This window comes from Molothrus ater, chromosome 1 (genome assembly GCF_012460135.2).
Source record: "Molothrus ater isolate BHLD 08-10-18 breed brown headed cowbird chromosome 1, BPBGC_Mater_1.1, whole genome shotgun sequence".
Taxonomy (NCBI): domain Eukaryota; kingdom Metazoa; phylum Chordata; class Aves; order Passeriformes; family Icteridae; genus Molothrus; species Molothrus ater.
In genome coordinates this window covers 64,991,807-65,013,711 of record NC_050478.2, presented here as the reverse complement: position 1 = coordinate 65,013,711, position 21,905 = coordinate 64,991,807, and the positions used below count along the sequence as shown (strand labels likewise).

The following is a 21,905-nucleotide window of genomic DNA, read 5'->3' as shown; positions in this document are numbered from 1 at the left end:
TGTTTAGTTTATAAATAAAAAGCTGGCGTACTGGAAGAAAATTATACATCTACTGCTTCATTTCCTCTGGTTCTGTTCTGGCTGTGGTCTTAGATTGTTGCAGGCAAAGAGCTACGTCTTCCTGAGTGCCCTAAGGCATCTGTAGAGGACTAAAGTGTTTCCCTGACAGTTACAATAATTCTGTCACTCTTACCAAAATTACTGTTTCTGCAGCATCCCACGGGGAGAGCAGGGTGTTGAGAGCTAGCTTTGGATGAAATTCCATGACATTTTTCTTCACTTCCTAAAAATAAAACTGAAATGTATTTTCTCTGGAGTGTTGTTGTGTAGGTTTTCTGAAACAGTGTTTTTCAACACTTATATTTTGTGAGATGGCTTATCAGAGAATAAGACTCTGTAGATATTTAATACCTTTTGAAAATTAAGACCTTTTAAGTTGAACTCTAGAATCAAGAAGCACAGGCTGTGTGTCATATCACTGTATTTCAGTGTACTGAACAGCACTGAAGTAAGTCTTGATTTTAGGTAGTAGCATTCAAACTGCAAACACACAGTGACAGCACTACAATAGCAAACATTAAAATGAGATTTCTCTGAGGGAATATAGTTCTATCTTATATATGGAAATCTATTGGCTAAAAATAAACCTTAAAAATAATTCTTAAACAGATCCACAAGGACACTGTGTATATTTTTCTCTCATTAAAATTTCCTGTTGTCTAAAATTGTCTTTAATTAGGATTGCATAACATAACAATAAAACTGCTGAGGATTAGAACCAGCAGACACATTCAGCTCAAGGCTTTAATTAGATTAAACTCTTCATTGCCAGAAGTAAGAGATGGAGCATTAGACCTCTTTAACATTTAGTCTGGAGAATGCTTTATAATTGTATTTAATATTATGTGGCAGAAGTTTACAGGCATAAAGAAAAGCAGCCTGCCAACATCTTTTTATGTAATGCTTGCTTTGCTGTTTGTCACATTTTAAAGACAGATTGTTTCAGGAAGGTGTACCAAGATGGAAGGGGAGGGTCTCACATGTCTGTACAGTCTCATAAGAGTACAGATTGCCTCTAAAGCAGCTTTGTAAGTAGCTACCCCCTTTCATCCCTATTTAATCGTTTTCCTCAAAACCCATGGAAAACATTTGAAAAAGTGTAAGTCTAGTAGTATTTCTAGTAAATCATCAAATCCATGATCCATCATCCCAATGGGTGGATCACCAGTGCATTGTGCTTTATGGTGGAATACATTTTTCCTCAGAATATGATGTTAGGTTGCTAACAAATAATTTTACTAGCTTTTTCAGGACTAGGGAATGCAAATTCCCAGTGCAAGGATTGGAGATTCAAACTTACAGCTCCAGGTACCAGGCCATCATGATCCAGTTGCAGAGACAACAGTATTTTACCAAGCTTTGTTGTAATCAGCACTGTTCATCTTCCAGCTACTTCTCTGAGACCCTCAAGAGGTTATCTCCACTTTCTTAGCAGCAGATTCCCAATATGGGGCATGGAGCAGATTATTAGAGTTTATTTGCTTCACCAACACAACCATGTAAGATTTAGTCACTTCTGTCGTCTCTGTGCCTGTACCCCAACAATGTCCTGGAGCCAAATCAGGTCTGTGACCTCCTGCAGGCAATGAACACGCTTTTTTTTTTCATCCTCACCCAGAAAGCATAAAAGACTAGAGAAGAGGATGCAGGCAACAGCAGGCAACCAGCCAGCACTGAAAAAGCAAAAGGAGCACCTTTGTATAAAAGTAGTCAAAAACTTCAGCTAGGCTCAATGTGGCTGATGAAGTTTCAGGTTCTTTTTGTTCTCTTCAGTGTTCTTTCCCTGTTGTCCAAGCTTTAGTGCAGATATACACACATCAGTCCAGAAGATAAATGCTATGGGGTTTAACTAAAAGATACCATTTATATTTAAAATATGAAAACAAGTTCCCGAGCCGTTAAATGCCTTTATCCCAGAGATGTTTTGGTAAGAATTTTGGGAAACATTCTCTCTGGATTTCAAAACATTCTGTTTTCCTAAACTCTTTTATTTCAACAGAAAAAGGGATTGCAACAATTGTGTTGATGTGAACTGTTTGGCTTCATTCTATCAGGAAGAATAATAATAAATTTATTCAAAATAGCATGGGTTTAAGTTTATAATAAGTTAAAGATATTTTTACTAATAGGTATTACAGCAAGGCAAGGGGCTGTAGCTAATAATCAGCAAGATCTGCTGTTTCTAAGTGAAAAAAATCATAGGTGACATCAGGTGACAGCTGGGCTTTGTTATTTTTATCTTTGTGGACTTGGATCCTGGTCCATTTGAACATGGCTATAATGCTTCAGAGTATTTCTGTTAACCACTCCAATAATAGTGCTACAGACAGGAATAATCAGTGCTTTCTTCCCAGTGAGAGGAGGTTGCCTTTAAGGAGTTTGACCTTCTACCACTTTACAAAATGTCCTTGATGAACAGAGTTCAGCTAACTAAACCTGTCTAAAGGTTGTTCAGCTGGACTAATAAAATCTGCCATTATTCGGTTCCTTAAATTCAATAGTAAATTACACTGTGGGAGCATTTGCCCTGAGCATTCATACTCAGACAGGGATACGTGACAGGGTCTTTTTAAATAAAAATGTTAGATGAAGGCAATGTAATCTAAAAGGAAAGCAATTCATATTATGACAATACCTTATCTCTTGTCTCATTTAAACTGGGTTCCTCTTAAGTGAACTTCTCATCACAAACCTATCTGAGGGTATCACTGTAATATGCTTGCTTATTTCCAAGAAGAAAGGTTAATATTTCTAATTAAAAAGAGGCTTGCTAAGGTATTTCTTAAATCAACTCTTTGATGATAAGAGCTTCTTAGACATTTTAAACTTTTTATTTATTTATGTTGAAGCCATTTCTTCCTCATTTAAATTCTACTGGAGAAAGCAAAGTCATCACAAATGTTGAAGTGTGTAGAGAAGATGATAGTTTTCAACTAGCTGCAACAGAACTTATTAAGGCTAAAGGCTTATTTTCCTCCCTTAAATGAGTACTCATGTGAAAAACATCGTGTTTCAGTTTTCCCAGCAAGATTTGTGGTTTACTTGTATATTTGGTGATGTCATTTATAATATTTTCAGAGTGAGCCTGATATTTTTACTTACCCAAGTTAAATTAATTTCAAATGAAACAGTGCTTTCAGTGTAAAAGAGTAACTCTTGCAAACCCATAGTTTCCAGGGTGTGTATGAAACTAGTTTAGTTGGAGATGTAGGTCCTTCTTTTTTTTAGTTATTGGCTTTATGGATCCAACCAACACAATGATCAGATAATGATGGTAACCACTCCACCAGTACAAGTAGTTCCTTCCTCCACAAGAAATTATGGGAGTCACAATCAGATTATCAACTGGGTGAAGTAGTAAAAATATGAGTTGATTCCCACTTTGTAAGGGACAGAGGCCTTTGTGGGGGGGCAGACTTATTGTGTTGTCATCCTGGTGCTTATTGCTACGAGATCTATGGGGCACAGTGCAATGATGCTCCATCCTACAAGACCTGTGGGGCAGGAGGGCAGGTTTCTCCATCCTATGGCATTAGCTGCTGAATAGTGGTGAGGGAGCTTCCTCTGTGGATCAAGCACAGATGTGGAGTTTGCCTTAGATTTCCCATAGGAATTGTATGTGAGAGAGAGGATGTTAACACACTACTCTAATATTTGGGCTCTTTGATCTTCCTTGACAGAAGCTGCTGTTGAAATTCAAATGATTTATTAATTACAGTGCAGCACCTCAGTATGAGAATTGGGTTTTGGTGTAATTTATGAGTCCAGCAAAACAACCCCATGGAACTTTACAAAAACTGGGGAGTCTGGGGGAAAAAAAAAAAAAAAAAGAGTACTCAAACCCAGATTTAAGAAAGCTAATAAGCAACTACTTTTATCAGCCTAGTGAGGCAATTTTCTCCCCTCTCCTCCAGTCAGCCTGTATGTAGTTGCTGCATGTTTTCAGGAACTGAAGGAGAGGAAGAGAATCAAAGAAAGAGAAAGGAGCACCTTTTTGAAAATAAAAATCAGCAAAGAAAGAAGTAATGATTCCTCTTGGGTGTGGCCTTCCTGGTAAAAAGATCCTAGCTCACCTGGGATTCGAAAATTTTGTTTGGATACAATCAGCCTTTAAGACAGACTCATCCTCTTCTCAGGTTCCAAAGCTTCAGGATTTTACAGTTTAAAGGATGTATTGTATTGTATTGTATTGTATTATATTCATAAAAACTGGCTTGAGGAACTATTCTTCAGGAAAATGTTGAAATAATTTAGTTTTTTTTTAAGGCCATAATAACCATTGTGATACTGTGAAAAACATCACCTGTGATCACTCTTGGAAGTGTGGTTAAAAGTCTGCCAGTGTTGGTGGTGTAGGAAAGGCTGGCCCTATGCCATACCTTTGTCATTAAGTCAATGAGCAGCTCTTTCATATTCATTTTGCACCTTGCTATATAAGGAGACTCATGTTTCTCCTATAAAAAATTAGTGCACAGTCAGTGAACTCCCACTGATGCTGGTGCTCTTCATTACTCACCTTGAGTAAAGCTACAGTACATGGTTCCATGTGAATATGAGGATACGTTTAAAGGACTATAGCAGTATGCAAAGCAAAAATAGTCTATTAGCAAAATTGGCCAGAAGGAAAAGTCCCGTATTTATATATTTATTTATTCATAGTTTCTAGAAAGCTGAACTCTTAAGATATTTTTCTACACACACACTTTGGGAAAAGCTCGAAAATCTTTCTTGCGTTATCAAGACGCTTGTTTTCCAAGCATGGCAAGCTGATGAATTCTATCAAAGGCAAATTGATAAATAATCAAGATTTCACCAGACAGGCTTTCCTCATCTCCTTTCTCCATCAAAATTCATATACATATTTATTCATATTTTCTTTTAGGAAGTTCTTAAAAGTAGAACTAAGCTGGTCCTTTTTTTCTTCCAACTTTGGGTACCTGTTCTGTGCACTTACCTTTGCACATCATGAAAGTAAAGACTTCCTTTGCAGCTGCTACCAGTGTACATGTCCAGTCCTAGACTGGTTTTGTTCAGATCCAAGCCATAGGGAGGAGGAGCATGGTCTCCTACTTCAGCACAGGGATACTATAATGCACTGTCTGTGCTTCCCCAAAAGGTTTTGCTCTTACTGCATAGTGAAGGCTAGGTTCTTCATGTTTCTTTCTCCCTTGGGATTTACATTCTTTCTAGGGAAACCATCAGAGCTCTGGAAAGTGTTAGTGACTAGCTACAGGTTCCAGTGTACAATCTAAGTTAAACCATGAAGTAAGGAAAATCATTCTCCTAAGGTTTATGTTTTAGAGGAAGGCAGGCTTCAAGAACTACTTGAGTCAATGAAGATAACTTTGAAATTTCCTCAAAAATAAGAACACTAACTTAGCCTTTCAATCAAGTTCCACCTGGGGCAATTATTTCAGCCTTCCCCATTTGTACTTTGCTCCTGAAATTTCAACTGATGATGGTTTTTTTCCCTCCCTCAAGAATCGCAGTGCTGTGTTTGCTAGCACATCACAATTATTGCTTCCCACCGCAGTACTGGCTGCACTTCAGGGGTGGTTGAGTAATCTGTTTATATAGGCTCAGGACGTATTACTGTCCTTCTGATGAAAGATAATACCAAAAGCAATTTTAATGTGTCAATTGATTTTTTTTTTTTTAAGTTTGATTTGGTTGTCAGTGACTGTACCTACTGCTTATGTTACTGTGATTGTTCTTCTTGCAACGTGTTAGGCCCAAAGAAGGGGATAGAGCAGAACACAATCAAAAAGTCACTTGAAAAAAAAAAAAGCCTCTTATTTATAAATTGTGGAAAATCAAATGTATCATAGATTTTTCTTTGAGCTCTGGTGTCTGATCTTTGGTAAAAGTGACCTTCAATGGGAAGAGGACTTCTGTTTCCTTTTTCTTACATTTACAAGGAAGATGGACGTTATTATGTATTTATGTTTGCATTTTCTCATGCATATAAAAACTACCAATTTTTATCTGCTCTGGAAGACAATTATTCTGAGCAGCTCAACTTATGTCCTCTCCAGAAAAGAGTGGCAAAAAATGTTACCCAATCTGTGCAAAAGTTTGGTTTTCATAGCATCAATCACATAAACACATATGATTGACTCTTTGGGGGAGGAGAACAAATTTACAAAGTCCAGTTGCATTACACAACAAATATAATTTCAATCTCTTAAAAAGTTCATTAATAAAACCAGAGGTAAACAAGCACCTTTTTAGCTGATATTTCTGAGATGGAATGAAAACAACAGTATGAAACTATTGATTGCCTCTATCTCTTCTCAGACCTTTTTACGTACTAAGAAAAAATTCAAATAGGATAAGCAACTGAAATTGATGTTTTTTAAAAGAAAAAGAAGAGCCTCTTGTTCTTTAAATTATTTTTAAACTGTCAACTTACACTATTGTTTTGAGTAAATTAAGTAATGCAAAAATATGGGCACCCTGCTGCATCAATTTAAATCTGCAGTAAGCACATGAACTCTAGTGAATAATTTCATCTAAGATTTAAAAAGGTAATGAGAGCAGGATTTGGTTCTGTGATTGTAGTAATTAATTACCTAAGTCAGGCCTTTATTTTTTTTCTTGAAACAAAATCAGAACTCACTATAATATGTTGAGATGCGGGAAGCCAGCTGGCATATCCCTATCTATCAATTGACTAAATAAATGCAGAGTCATTAAATATAAAATCATAATTATTTATTTCTCTTCTGTCCCTTGCCAAGGCAGGGGACTGTTCTAAATATGTCCAATTCCACTCCATATATAATGCTGACTGAATATTTTCCTTCAGTGGTACCTGAAGGGGCTCTAAGTAACCTGATGTAGTGGAAGGCGTCCCTGCCCATGGCAAGGGAGCTGAAACTAGATGATCTTTAAGATCCCTTCCAACCCAAACCATTCTACAGTTGTGTGATTAGCAGACAGACTTTCCTGACTCCTCCTTGAGGTCTAACGAACAACATAAAAAGGGGTATTTGAGCTCCAAAATATTTAAGATAATCCCTCAGAGCTGTATAAATGTGTAATACTGCAGTGTGCAGCTGTGTGTTATGGTTTTATTTGCCATGTAGAAGTAAAAATAGACACTGCACATCCTACCCAGCCTTTATGAGAGGATGGGAGATGTGCAGTCTTTACTTTGACCAACACAGAGAAGAAAATTACCAAACCAGATGCATTTTCAGTTTTATATTAATTTGTTTGATTAACTACTGAGTTTAAAAGCAAGAGGTTTCACATCAAATTAGCCTAATTATCAGACTATTGCATCAGCAACAGTGTCTTGAAAAGGTGTAATAGATAGATAAGATAGCAGTGGAGTGTGTTTCAGATTTTGCCTTGTTAAGAGGCTGATCAGAACTCCTCTCTGAACACAGGGAGGGTCAGAATGGAATATGCTTGTTCACCCTCACAGAATCCATTCCAGTGTCTTTGAACTGAGGAGTTTTGTTGATACCAAAACCACTTGATGTTTGGTTGCTCAATCAGTAAAAATACATTGACATTCTGGAGCTCAACTATCTATAGGTCAATGCATATCATTTTCATAAGATGCCAGGAGACTAATTTGGTGTTTAAAAAGCTATCCAAATAATGGCATGGAAATCTTGGGAATACAGTTCTGATATCAGAAACTTTGCTGTGCTCAGAAAGGGTAAGAAATCTTGTTTTACAGAGAGCTGCTTCTCAATTTCCCTTAATGCTTCTCACTTTCCCTTCATATTTCAGAATGCAACAACTTAGCTCTGAACAGAAACACATAAGAGAGTGTTTAACTCAGTATTTAGCTCAGCCAAGCTTTTAAAAGTTTGTTTCTTCATAAAAGCATCACTTTGGGATTTTTTTTCAATTTAGGACAATTGCTTCATGCTACTGAGGCAGTAAAGGCGAAGTTTTAATAATGCTGTCATTTTGGGAGTGCACACAGTGTCTGTATGAAGGCAGCATCATTGCACTTTGCAGTCACTTAATGCAGCTCTGAGGTCAGATTGGACAGCCAGAGAGCCCTGCAACAAAAGACAACACAATGTAAAGGACTTCTGCTATAAAAAACTACATCAGGAATTTTATTTTTGTCTATTTAGTCCTTTCTCCCTCCGAGAGGTTCATTAGTCTCCAGTGGAAGATAGAGTATGATTCCTGCCTTTTAAAGAACGATGTCAAAGGAATCATTCTAGCTGCTTTTCATGCAGATACTTGAACACCTGTTTCTCCTTCATTTATCTGCCAAAGATTAGTTCAGGATAACACCTACTGATTTTATAGATTACTGCTGTGTTGTTTTTGCCTCATAGTAATAAAGGTGAATACCACAAATGGCTTTTCTTTAAGCCTTCAGCAAAATTATATGTAACAAAATCAGAAGATGTGTGGGTTGTATGATAATTTTGCTTTAATGTTAAGCTAAATTTAAGATGCCATCATACGTAACTGTCCTGTTTCTTCGTAGTGTATTCTCCTGAAATGTACACCACCCCCTTCTTCTGTAAGCCTCCTCGTTATGGCAAATTCAAATACCTTGTAGTCAACTAGTTTCAAGGAACCTTGCAATATTTGCACATTATCAATGTCATCTTTTCCTACTGCTTATTCCTGATTTGCAATTATAATAATTCATGATATTTCAGTCATCTCCACAGCAACTAATTATGATGGTAGAAATAGACTGACATCTATTGCTATTATGCAACAGAAATAAGTGAAAGTTCACAAAAAAAAATCATACAAATCTTACTGATGTAAAAAAAGGCCAGGATAAAGTTAGTACAGAAGAATATTTAGGTAGAGTTATCCACAAAATTGGGTTGGTTTTTTTCCCTGACTTATATCTGAAATTTGAAGCTACAGCAGTAATATTTTAATTAATGTATTTATAACAACATCACAGTATTTTGATTATCTTCAGAAAAATATTTCAAGGTACTGTCATCTTTGAATAGACTTGTAATTGCCAGAGAGCAGTGATTTGCATTATCTCTGGTTCTTTTGTGAAGTATTTGTCAAAATCTGAAGAACAAGTTGACTTTATTCTCTGTTAGAAAAAACATCTACAGTCAGGTCATAACCCAACACTGGGCAGAATTTCAGATTTCAGGTCTACATTCCACTGTCACTTCACATACTGTATTGCCAAAAAGCAATTAATAATAATTAAGATTTGTCCAACATGAAATACAGCACACGCTCTTGTACTTCCTAGAACTGAAAGAAAAAAAGTAAAAGAAGTCTTAGTATTCTTTGAAATTAATGAGTAAAAATTCCTGAAGCCTGTGTTGACAAAGGATTCTAAGCCTGGATGCCATGCTAGCTAGTAAGCTGCTTTTGCAACCAGCACTACACAGGCCATGAAACCTGAATCAATTTTTGTAATTTTAGATGTCAGTATGTTGAACTCTGTATTACTTAAGAGGTCTGATTTAATCATGCAAGAAAAATCCCCTGACTTGCATGATAAGGAGATAAAATTCAAGTTTCTTTCAAAGGCAAATCAGCTGTCTTTGCACATTTCCTGACAATTAGATGATGGTATAGTTTTGTGTGTTGGGATCAAGGGTGTTTTCTGCTGACTCATTAAACACATGTTTCAAAAATAAATATACCCAGGGCAGACATAGTAGATAAAACCAAAGTCCATGGTAGTCCAGTATCTTTTCTTGTACTCAACAGTTGTGTTACATGCAAGAAGCAGCGTAAGCAACTATTTACCTAACTTCTGACTTAAGAAATCACATTGAAGCACTCAGAAATATCCAAATCAAGCCATATGGATTTATCCTTTGTGTTGTTGGAACCAAATTTAGCTTTAATGGCTATCTCATGCAGACAATTCCACAATGAAAAAAGGCATTGTGCACAAAAGCACCTTTCTTTCAGTTGCACCCTGACCATTTTGTTGGGTGCTCTTTATCTCTGGCATTTCATGAACGAGTCAATGACTGTTCATGGTGTTGCAGACCTCTTATGTTCCCTGTTGACTTCTGTCCTTGCTGTAGCATCTCTCTGTGCTGGTAATGGCCCGCACCTGGAGCAAAGGGTCGTGACCACACTGCAGGAGAGCAGGAGCTCACAGCACTGCCAAAGGCCACCTCATGCATTCAGAGGGCAAAAGCCATTGTGCTGTGGGTTTCCTCTCGTCTCTGGCTCTGGAAGCATGCCAGGGCTATGGGGATGCTTTGAGGGGCTATGCCAGGCCAAGGAACCCCTGTCTGGTGTAGCTCCCAGCAGAGGATGTGTACCAATGTTGTCTGTCCTGTTTTGTGCTTGATTCTTCTCTCCAAGAGAACAGTCTGGTTTACACAGTGCGCAGCCTAGATGACACCTACTGTGTATTTTTGTGAATATCAGGGGAGCCAGGACCTTGCTGTAAAAGAAGAGATGACCAACAAAAAAGTGGGTTTGCTATTATTCTTTATTTCTCTGCAAACCCCATTTTTTTTTCATTTTTTCATAACTTTTTTAGTCCTGATGTATCTCTTTGAAGATGGATACCCAAACTTGTGTTAGCTGTACTATTACACTAGCACAAAGGGGCTGTATATATTTCCAAGTAATTTCAGATTTCTGTTGCCTTTTTTTACTGCTCCAAGCATTAGTATGATGTTTTCAGATTATTCTCTGCAGAGTTGTCCAAGCACTATCTTCTGAGTGGGAATGACTAATACAGCTGTTAAGTGTGTACAGTTAGGGCTGCCTTTTCTCAAATGTATTTTTTGCTCTTATCAATGTTGAATTTTGTCACATGTCATTTAGTATCGTATGAATTCTTGTAGCTCTTTGCAGTCAGCCTTAGTTTTGACTGCAGTCAACAAATTTTGTCATCTCCCTATGGTCAGCCTTTCTTAACTGTGTTTTTGTAAGACATCCCTTTGTTTATGTATGGGACATTCCTTTTTGATTTCTACATGTTGCTATTCCATTAGAGGATAATCACATCTAATTATCTAATGAAATTTTGATTCTTCCAATGACCTTAACATAGAAGTTTTGGAACTTTGAAGAGGTAAACTTGGAACAAACATCTTAATTCATTGACTTCAAACCTAGGAGAATTCTTCTCTCATCTCCCTTCTGTTCTAGGTCTCCAATGTCTAGCTTTATTCTATATAACTGTTTCTAGACTGGTGGATGGGAACAAGGCTTACTGGTCTGTAATTCCAAGATGACTTTCAGACTCTAGAGAATAGCAACCTTCTATTTGCCATCTCCCACTTTTCTATCTTATCTAGATTACATATCACACTTACTCTGTTCATATTTGATTTCCTGATGAACTCAAGGAAGAAAACTGTCTGGTCTTGGCAGTTTGCTGCTCTGATTTTATTGATTTCTTTCAAAAGTTCTCCAAGTGACACTTCACTTAGAAAGACTTCCACAGCTCCTTGTAAAGAGGAGTTGCACTGTGCAATTCTTCTGAAGCTCTTCTTAGCACTGCTGTGAAAAATATTTGGCTTGTTTACCTTGGCCTTTACTCTTCAGTACCATTGCTTTTTACCTTAGATCATCTATAATTCTACCAATTTTCTGTTTGGTTTTCTACACAATGAACAGAAAAACTGTATTAGGTTATTGAAAGCAGGGACACTTTCACAGGCGTACTAAGATATGAGACTGACAATATTATCTACATTTATAACGTGATTACACTGTAAGAAATGTCTAGAGTATTAATATCATCTCCTTCAGTTCACTGTCCTTCTTGCCTATTATTTTTGAAATTTGGTTCTCATATCAGTACTTCAGTTCAAAACTGTTACCATCTAAACATAAACATAAACATATTTCATATCTTCATCTCTGTCTCCCCATCCCAGACAAGCATCAGAACTATGTTTTTGCACACACACACAAAAAGCATTAAGGTAAAATAAGAGGAAAAAATATGTTATTTTCTCAGATAACTTCAACATTTTCTGGAGAGGAGCATAAAACAATTTCATCATTCGTGGCCTTATAAAAAAAATCTCCAATTAAAATAATGGAATAATTAGTATTAAAAGCAGGATGGTGCATGCCAAATTTTCATGAATCTGTTCTGCATTCATGTTACTGCAACTGAAATCACAGTCTGGTTGCTTTTCAGTCTGTTGATTCCAGAGGACTGCCATGTATAATGGAAAGTTTCTCTCCATCTGGGAATGTTATCTTTTCACCCCAAAGAAGCAAAAAAAGTCAGACCAAGACTCTGAATGTGTAAAACATTCTGAAATTGCATGCTGGGCCTTTACTGTACCTTGAACTGCTATCAGCTACCAAGCCAGAAAGCAGACTGCACTATTTTGGGAGATAAGACGCTGTCGTTAAAGACACTTTGGGGTTTTTTCAGCATTATGTACCAGCCAGCTAGCGCCATTGCACAAGCTAGAAATATCATCCAAATATAATTGCTGGATGGTGTGACAGCTGCAATTCAAGAATCTTCTTATTTTGGAGGAAGCGTTTGTTGCTTTGTGATTCAGTCATTCCTATAATCAAGCATTAAATGAATGATTTCCTGTTTGGCTCCTAACAGAGGTCTGTGTTGAAGGGTTGATGCCGGTTCATTTCAATAACAAATGCATTTTTAATTTGTGTGTGCTTAGTCAAGATTTTTTGGGTGTACAGCAGTAGTGATGGATTCTGAGAAGTATATGAAATATTCATAACATTTCTCTCAAAACGGTGCTAAGCCAACTTCAGATTTAAGTAGGTATTTCTTAGTCACAAGCTGTGCTTTGTATTTATTTTTAGTAGGGGTACATGTGGATACAGATAAACAAGTCCCCATCTATTTTGCATGTCAGTTTGGGAGGCTACGGTGTACTAATTATTCTAGTCTAAGTGGAAAACTGTAATTTACTTCAACAGTGTTTGAGTCATGTGTGAATATATTTTAAATTATCTCAAATCCCCTTCTGGTGAAATAGGAGCATCCAGCAGAGCAGGCTTTTTCATTGTAGCCAAAGTAGAATGTTGTTAGGGATTAAAACACTGGATTTACACAGCTGTCTGGCAGTGGGTACCAGGCAATATATGTTTGTAGAGTTACAGCTGTAAGGTGAACTCAAGCTGTAAAACTACACAGCAGTTGGCTGTTGCGATAGACAGTTGTGCTGCTTGTCTTACTGACTACAGTTCTCTCTTTTTTTAGCAAGGTGATCCTCCCAGCTGGCAAATGAGGGGACCAAATACAGGCCAGTAGCTTGGTTGTCATCTCCAGGGTCTGTCCAAGCATTCTTTCTGCCTTCTTATCATCAGTCTACCATTGTTTTGGTTTTATCTCTAAATTTTTCCCTGTTTTTCCATCCCAGAAAAGCTGACTCCTTCACCTTTAAAAGTTACTCTGGAAAATCCAGTTTCCTGACATCTGCTAGACTTCTTTATGTAAACTGTGCTCTGTATTTTGCCATCTGGAAGTGTTGTCTGATCAGAAGCAAATCCAAAAGCAGCAGCTTGCTCGGGTAGTTACATGCCATGTGTAAACTCTGTCATGGAGAGGACTCTCCAGAGAGTCACAGGAGTCATTATCTTATTGAAGCTATGTCCACTGTGGTTTTTGCTTTGAGGAAGGTCCCTTGAACTATTATGCTGCAGAATATTGCAATATTGCAAATAGATATTTCTGCTGTTACAGATGGCACTGCAGATCCCTTCTGCTGTATCATCATTCTGAGAACCACCTTCTCAGGGTAAAGGAAACACCTTGCAGATATCTCACCCAGCTCTTCACCCACTTGCTTTTAGCATAGTTTTTGTCTGTTGTACATAGAGAAATCTGAGACTGCAAGGTACCTAAACCAAGTTGAGTCACTTGTAAAAAGCAGCCATTCCTTGGGATGTACAACTGCTTCTGATGCTGCCATGTATCTTTTTCAGATGGCATCACTCATCTTGTCCAGTTGCAAAAGTTTGACATGTAGAATCCATATTCTTTGTTTTTCTTTGATACTACAACCTCTGCATGTTGTTATACGGAAGCCTGTAGGGGAAACCATCATTTGTGAAAATGTAAATGGATCTCCTACCTTTTGCTGGTGCTTAGGAGATAACCTCAGTGCAGTAAGAACTGTGGTGGTGATCACTATCATCAATTTAGCTTTAGCACAGCTATAGCTACATAGGGTGCTAGTAGCAGCATGGACATAAGCAGGGGCTGTTCTAGTCTGCCAGGTTTCTTGCTTGGACAAAAGCCTTCTAATCAGCCAGTACCACCCCCTCACTAATGTTTTTGATGCCTAAATTAAGAGTCTCTGAGTGCCAGGTTATGGCTTTCCACTCTGCACTCACACTGTGTTTGCAGAGAAGGTGTACATTAAGATATGCTATGTTACCTTGTTGCAAATTTCTTTAATTAAGATACAGAATCTCCTTTTTCATTAAGCTGTGGAAAGCAATACGTGTTGCTGGCCCAGCTTTCCGGTTCTTGACCTAGTACTGCCTAGGAACTCATGAAAACGCTGTACAGCAATTCAGAGGGAAGAACAGAAGAAATGTATTTTCTTCATTTTTTCAATATTCTGATCTACTTTCTGAATTTCTCCCTAACTTCTCAAGTGTGACTAGAAAAGCAATTATGTACAAAAGGTATAAAAATGCAAGTCTTTCAAAAATCCTTTTGATAGATTATCACAGTTTGCTGACACAGTGGAGTTCTGTTTTGCTCTTTATTAGCTAGGCAGCTGAGGGTGGTAACATTTTTCTTAAGGTGCCTACAATCTTGTTTTCTTTTCAAACCTGCTTTCTTAGGGTTGGTTTTGTTTTTTTTTTTCCCCGAACACACAGCTTTTTTTATGTTTGTCAGGATTTCTTGTTTTATCTCCTGCTTTCATGCATTCATCTTCTGCCAGGCTTGCTCAGCTTGGCCTGTGAAATCCATTATGTTGGGTTTCTTTGGATCTAACTTGAAGTGTAGTTCTTTCCCTACGAAGACACCTCTTGATTGATTTTTTAAGTCCTTCTGTATGAAAAAAATACAGTCCATCTGTTCTTGGATTAGGTTTCTGATTTCTTTGGTTCAGAAAGAATTAAGAACTATTGTGGTAGAGTTGTTCAGATATAATTTCTCTGCCTTTCCTTGTGTTTGCTGAATTTCTGGTTGTATGCTCTATTTCTGAATTGTGTTACTGTATTGTGATCTCACTTAGTGTGGTTTGTAGTATTTTGATTAGCTTCTGCAGTTCTGTATTTGCAGATTTGACTTTCCATCCACTTTCCTCCTGAGTCTGTCCTCTGGCAGTTTACATGAGTAATGGTCAGTGCAAGTCTAGAATTTTCTTAAGGTTGCTTTCATTTCTTCCCCAGTTTTACTTTCTTTCTCAATCAGTAAGGAAGAAAAGATTGAATTTTTATCTGTAGTTACCAGGTGTGCCAACTGTTTCACCTCCTAAAGTCTTCCAGTGAGTAACCAGGAATTTTAGATTTAATCCTGCACTCTCAAAGGAATGGGTATATTTTTACTGTGTAATTTCAAAGGCTTACCTGTCACAAATGAAGATTTATCATGTTCTCAGTCCAGTGCTTCTAACTGGAAATGGACCATTGTCTTGAGCTGGTCTGAATTGGAGTGGAAGCAAGATGCCCTGATATTTTCTCTATGCTTTTACATAGTCACAATCTAAAATAAGTCCAGTTGTATTTGCAAGACTGGAAATGAAATAAAATAAAATTAATTGTGGGTGGGATGTTAATTTTATTTTTTCCTCTTTTTCCTGTTATTTTATTTGCCTTGATGACAGTAGCAAATTTTAAGTCTAGAAGGGTCATTTCCTAGCCTAGAGTGTTGGCCCATGGTCACAGAGCAGGTGCTGTTAATGCTTTGCTACTGATATAGCAGGTGGTGTGCCAAGTTGCTGCAGCTTGTCTGTACCTCACTTTTCCACTCCTGTAATGATGATCCAGGTTTGCTTGAAGAATGTTTTGAGTTACTCTTTAGTGTGGCATCAATGCTGTGGGTTTTTTCTGTGTTATTAGTTTGTCTCGTAGCACATGCCACAGAAGTTTTCCAAGTGATTCACATCCTGAAGGAGGTTTATTTGGTCAGCTGATTTGGAAAGGTACTTCTATACACTTTTCAAAATCAATCTTAACCTTTTATACCAGCCTATTTTTCTCCTTCAAATGTTCACTTATTTCATAGAATGGGAGTGCTAGGCTACAGTCACAACAAGGAATGTCATGGGCAGACACACAAACAAAAAGAGGCTCACAATCTTTTCTTGGTAGTAATCTATCTGAATTAGGTTTTGTAGCTGGTACTGTTGCAGGAAAACCTAGGCTGATATTAGAGATGCTCAAAACTTCTGTAAGGAACTTTAAATCTCAAAGATTCAGAAATCTGTTGGAATAGTTTTACTTTCCTCAAGCTTTAAGAGACCTATGCATGTTTGAAGCCAAGGAAAATTAATATTTAGCAATGAGCAGAGCAATACAGTTTGTTTCAACCAAGCTATTTTTTGGTATTGGTCATACCCCAAGCTCACAGCAACAGTGCTGAGTGTCATGCCACAGCTATTAAAACAACCCCAAAATTAATGGAGCTCTCAGTGAACTGATAGATCTACATTTTCCTCAGTGATGTTTAAGACTTGCACCTATAGCAGCGTTTCTTTTCTTAAAACTACTCTCTTCAGTCAATTTTGATTTCAGGAGTATATTCAGCCGTATTTTTATGCATCTTTATCTCAGTTACTCACCCTTAGCTTCCTTTACAGTCAGTGAAGCCTAACAGGCACTTCCAAGGTGCAGCTCAATCTTGTTTAGATTCTTACATTAGTCTGAGGTTAATCATGCCCAAGACTTGCTCTTAATATATGAGGAGACCAAGTCAGAGGCAGAAGCCCACCCTATAAAAATTTGTATCAGCTGAATCCTGCTCCATTTGATTGCCAAGTCTACATAGTTGTAGAAAATTTCAAGATGGTGTAACATTTTTAAATACATAATCCATCACATTTGAAAATCTCTTCTTCCTTATAAATCTAAAGAAAACAGTGATGGTTGTTTATCTAAACATTGTGCAAAGCAATTGGTTTGCTTGTTTCTAATTATTCAGATCTGAATTATTAGCAAAGCAGATTCCTATTGAAGGCAAGTATAATTGATGCACCAGAAAGCTTCTGCTCTCAGCTTCATACTATAACAACCTTTGCTTTCTAAAATCATCATGAAAATTATAGTGGCCTTTGAAAGGAAGAATTCATGCAAAGCATCCCCCAGTGCTTTTTAAAACAAAAGCCAAGGACAACCTCCGAAAAAAGCAAGGTTAAGATCCAACTGGCCAGCACAGACTGGGATTTTGTTTCAGTTGTCAGATGGGCAGGCCTTATTTATTTAGTCCACCCTTTGTTTAAGCAGCAACATGACAATTGCTGCAAAGGAGGACACTTTATCATTATCTTGTATAATAATATTTATTATTAATTCATTATTGTGTCATATAGATGCAGGTTGGAATAGTTCATCTGAGATGTTTTAGCCTTGGAGGGAAGGCTGGGAGGACAGGAAGTCTGTGTGTCCTGGCAGCATAAATGCCGCTCTGGCTGGTTAATGGAGCAGCAGGAGCGCCTGGCTCAGCTGCAGCGCGGAGCTTCGCCTGCTCAGCTGGAGGAGCAGCTCACAAGCACTGCCACCACAGAGCACAGCATCCTGTTAAAGGGATGAAGACAAAACTGTGTTTGATTTTCAAAATGGAGGGGCAGGAACTTCTCCTGACCCTGTCAAGGCTTTACTGATCTTAATGGGTCTGCCACAGAGAAAAACTCTGCTTGAACAGCAGAGGGGGGCTGCTCCTGAGGGACGAGTTCAAAAATACCAGCTCAGAAACACTAATAAAAACATTTCCCACTGTTTCTTCATCAAAGCATAAAAGAAACAGCGTACTGCAGAGCACACTGGCAAAATCTGTACGCTTCTACCATTAAGTACACATAGGCTCGTTTCTCTAAACTAGTAACTGAGAGTTTCTTGTAGAGTGGACGAATTTGTTACAGTAATAGTTTCTGGAATAAGTAGATACCATAAAGAGGGCTTAATGCTTATTTCTAATCTCCTGGAAGGTTGTACAAATGAAAAAAAAATGAGGTTAATCACCAAGGAAAAACACTAATGAAGTAATGCATCTTTTCTTAAATATTAATTATTATTCATTTTTTCCCATCACAGAATTTACACGGTTTTCATGAATCAAGGATTAATTCAAAGGTTTACATTTATCCTCTGCTGTGAATGGATTCCTTCTCAGTGGAGAGTGAATGAATTTATTTTGTACCAGCTTTCTGCTTGAAAAGAAAATCCTTCATAAAAGAACTGGCAATCTTAGTCAGAGAAATCCAGACGAAGTAAAGCATTTCATTGTTCAGGGTGTTAGACCCTAATGAGTTCTGCGTCTAAATGCTTATATTTTTTTCCCATCTGATCAGCAATAGCATAGCAGGTTATGCACTTAAATGTACAACACTTGTTTGTGAGGAAGATTTGAATTGAAGAAAGGCAGCATGTTCCACAGTTTTAGTATAACATCTGTTATCATTCAGTGCTGGTCTTAGCCCAGCATGCCCTTTCTCTAAATATCTTATTAATTAAACTGGATTAGTAGGAAAATAATTAATACTATAAGTCCTGTACCTACTTAGAAAGGATTTAGAAACTGAAAAAATTGGTTTTGTCTGAGCTTCAGGTTTATAGGTTGTAGGTTTTTTCATTCTTGAAAACAAGCAGATTACAATAGGGAATATCTGAGAAATTTATATATTTATTATTATTCAGAAATTTATATATATAGTCTTCAAAATATATATCTATTCTGTCTTTGAATGCAAAATGACTGTGTTTCTTACCAGTACTATGATAATGAGGTGGGACCTCCTAGCCATGAAGTCCTATGCTGCTGCCTTGCATAACCAGCTCTTGGCTGGGTAGGAGGGTGAGACAGGGCACCCAGGTGGATGCCAGTGAATTTGTGTGAAAAATGTGGATCTGTTACTTAGCTATCTGTGGTCAGATAGAGTACAGAAATAGAATTTGCCTGTGTCTTTGTTCTGTGTGCGGTACTCCTGTCTGTATGCAGAAACTGCTGCTTTGCTGCTGATTCACCCAGCTTGGCTTCCCACTGAAGAGCAAGTTCAGCTTGCTGCTTATTCTAACAGAAAATTACACTTTTTGAGACCTATTGGAAAAGGTGCTGGGTGCCACCAAATTGCTCTTTAAACTCAGTCAGTTTTAACAATTTCTTTGGTGGGAGAAGGCTCAGGAGTTAGTTGCAGCTTGTTCTGGCTCTTCTTGGAAGGTCTGAGAGCAGCTATTCTTAAGGAGGAAGAGAAAAAAAGCTTTAAATGCTAGACCAGAACAAGACCCTTTCAGCACAGGGAAAAGGCAGCTTGGAGAGCAGTCTGCAGGATGACTCCAGAGTTTTATAGTTCAGCCTTTCTTTTCAAAAGCATATTAAAAACTTAGAAACCAGTGTTTCATTGCAAGTCAGTTGAGGTGCCTAAAGCACTTCTTCAAATGGGTGTAAAGCACTCTAGAAAATGCTGTGGCTGTTAGGTTAACAACCTCCAAAATCAAACTGCACCATGTGGCTGATTAATGGGTATGGGGTCTGGTGCTTCAGCAAAAGGACCTGCCTTTAATTCTCATCCATGCTGAAGTTCAGAGAGTGTGTCTCTCCCTGGGGAGACCAGGGTTTTTAACTAGCTTCTGACTGTATATATTGGTCATCTTTGTCCCGAAGAATACATGCTCAAAACTGATTTTAAAAACAGGGAAGCCTGTATTTATCCTATGGAGAAAAGTGAAGCAGAGCTGGCCTTGTTCATATTAGCCCTAAGTGTCTGGCAACAAATAAGTTGCAATAAGCACAGTGTGCCAGTATAAGCGTAGCTAATTCACCAGATATATGGGTCCCTGTGGGAAGAGTCAACACACAGCAGTACCAAGAAAGGTTGCACCCTCCAGTTTTCAGGGGAGAAGAGGGGCTTTCCAAGCCTCTTTTGCTTTAAATCTGCCTTGGGCAGGCTGAGGATGCTAAGTCCCAGTTCATTTGTGTGTGTGTGCATCAGTGCTGGGTCTGCTAGAGGAGCATATGGCAGAAGCCATTTGCCCTTGACTGTGCCTCTTTTTTGGCAGGCACAGGCTTGTTTCTCACAGAGCGGGTTCAGTCGCAGCCACTCCTTCACATAACTTCTTGAGCCCCCAGCTTGCTGGCTTTCAGCTCTTTGCCTGTGTGTGTCCTTTGTGGTGTTTTGGTTAATTGGACATTGTTTTAATTACTACTGCACTAAAGAAACATGTATTTTCTATCTGTCGTTTTGCTGCCTCAGTGACTGTGGCCTTCAAGCAGCCAATACAGAACTTGAGCTGTTCAGATCTGGCGTAAATTGCAGTGGCTCTCTTGGAGTTTCCCTCCTTTACATCTCTTTAGGGAAAACACTCCTCCAGGGAAGAGAAGGCTCTATTAAACAGCTCATTTTTTGCAATGTCCCAGACATCATAACCTGCCCTCACTGGAACAAGTGGCAAAGAATCCTTGGCTTTCATTCTCTTCCACAGCCTGGACACAGTCTGTGGCCATGTTCTGTGGCCACATCTTTCCTTGGTTTGAGCCTTTGTGTTGCTTTTGTAGTATATGGTAGAGATAATTCATGCTATATATGTGTATAAAATATTGTAGAATCCAAGGTATGTCTGTGATCACCCTGGCTGGGAGCAGAGTCTCATTTTTATTCAATTAGTTCCTGGACAACGTTAAGATAATATCAAGTCTGTTAACGTATGAAAGAAACCTTCCTGGGCCATGATTGATAGTTTCCGTGGAACGGGACCTGCACCTGGGAAGATTACATCTACCGTACTCAAGAACTGGTGTCACTCTGCTACATACGAATACAGGCTCTGCCGAATACAGGCTCTGCCGAGGTGCTCAGACATCCGTCTGGTCACCTGGGCCTACCTTTGTCTATTCCTGCACATGTATGGACCCAGTTCTACATGTGAAGAGACGCAAAGAAATGTTCGGTCATCCCTGCCTCAGGCAGAATAGACTGTACATAAGCTGACTGCTTGAAGCATTGGGGTGAACCACTGGGGAAACGCTGGCACTTTGTCCGTCAGATCTCGGTTCACCCAGCACCTGCACCTAGGGCTGACGCTGTCCTGGCTGTGGTGGTCTTTCGAAATTCTATTTTTTTGTTATCAATCTAATAAATCTTTGTTAAATTTTTTTATGAATTTGGCTACCGATTTGATCATTTATAACACCTTCTTTCTTACCTTTCCCTCTCCAGCTCCTGCAATAATCTCCCTTTTCTCCCTTTGCTGTCTCTAATTCTCCACAGAAATCAGAAATGTTTGGCTTATGTGTCAAAACCAAGCAATGGCTGTGCAGACTTGCCCTCAAATCAGTCAGTCTACCATAATTTCTCTCAATAACAGCCACACTGCAGTAGCAGACAAATTCTCTGGACTACCAGTAGCCTTTATTTCGGGATGTTAAACTGCACTGACTTGAAGAGGAGAAAGAGCATTTTTAAATGCCTTTAAAAGGCATAGAGCCTTTTAAAACAATAATTTCCCTTCTTTTCTATTTATATTGACCCTTATCCTTTGTTACAGCTTTGGAAAGAAAAATGTCAATGAGGCAAAGCAGAGAGGAGCTTATAAAACGAGGAGTGCTGAAAGAAATTTTTGATAAAGGTAAGTGTTCTTCTTTTCACAACAGTAAACTGACATCCCATATAGCTTTGTGGCCAGACATTGCATAATTGTAACACTAGGAACCGGGAATAGAGAGTTCTGAATTGCAAGACTGTGCAAAATAAGATCTCTAAACACTTCTCTTGACTTTGCCGTGGTCTGGC

At 38.3% G+C, this 21,905-nt stretch overlaps 1 protein-coding gene across 10 annotated transcripts in view; it reads left to right on the top strand.

Moving 5' to 3' along the window:
• PHACTR1 (phosphatase and actin regulator 1) overlaps positions 1 to 21,905 on the top strand; it is a 301,804-nt gene that overhangs the window by 203,721 nt on the left and 76,178 nt on the right. For all 10 annotated transcript variants that reach the window (XM_036406273.2, XM_036406271.2, XM_036406270.2 and 7 more), the window contains one exon: positions 21,661 to 21,741. In XM_036406273.2, coding sequence (XP_036262166.1) covers positions 21,661 to 21,741 — 81 coding nt within the window. The remainder of the gene's footprint in view (positions 1 to 21,660; positions 21,742 to 21,905) is intronic.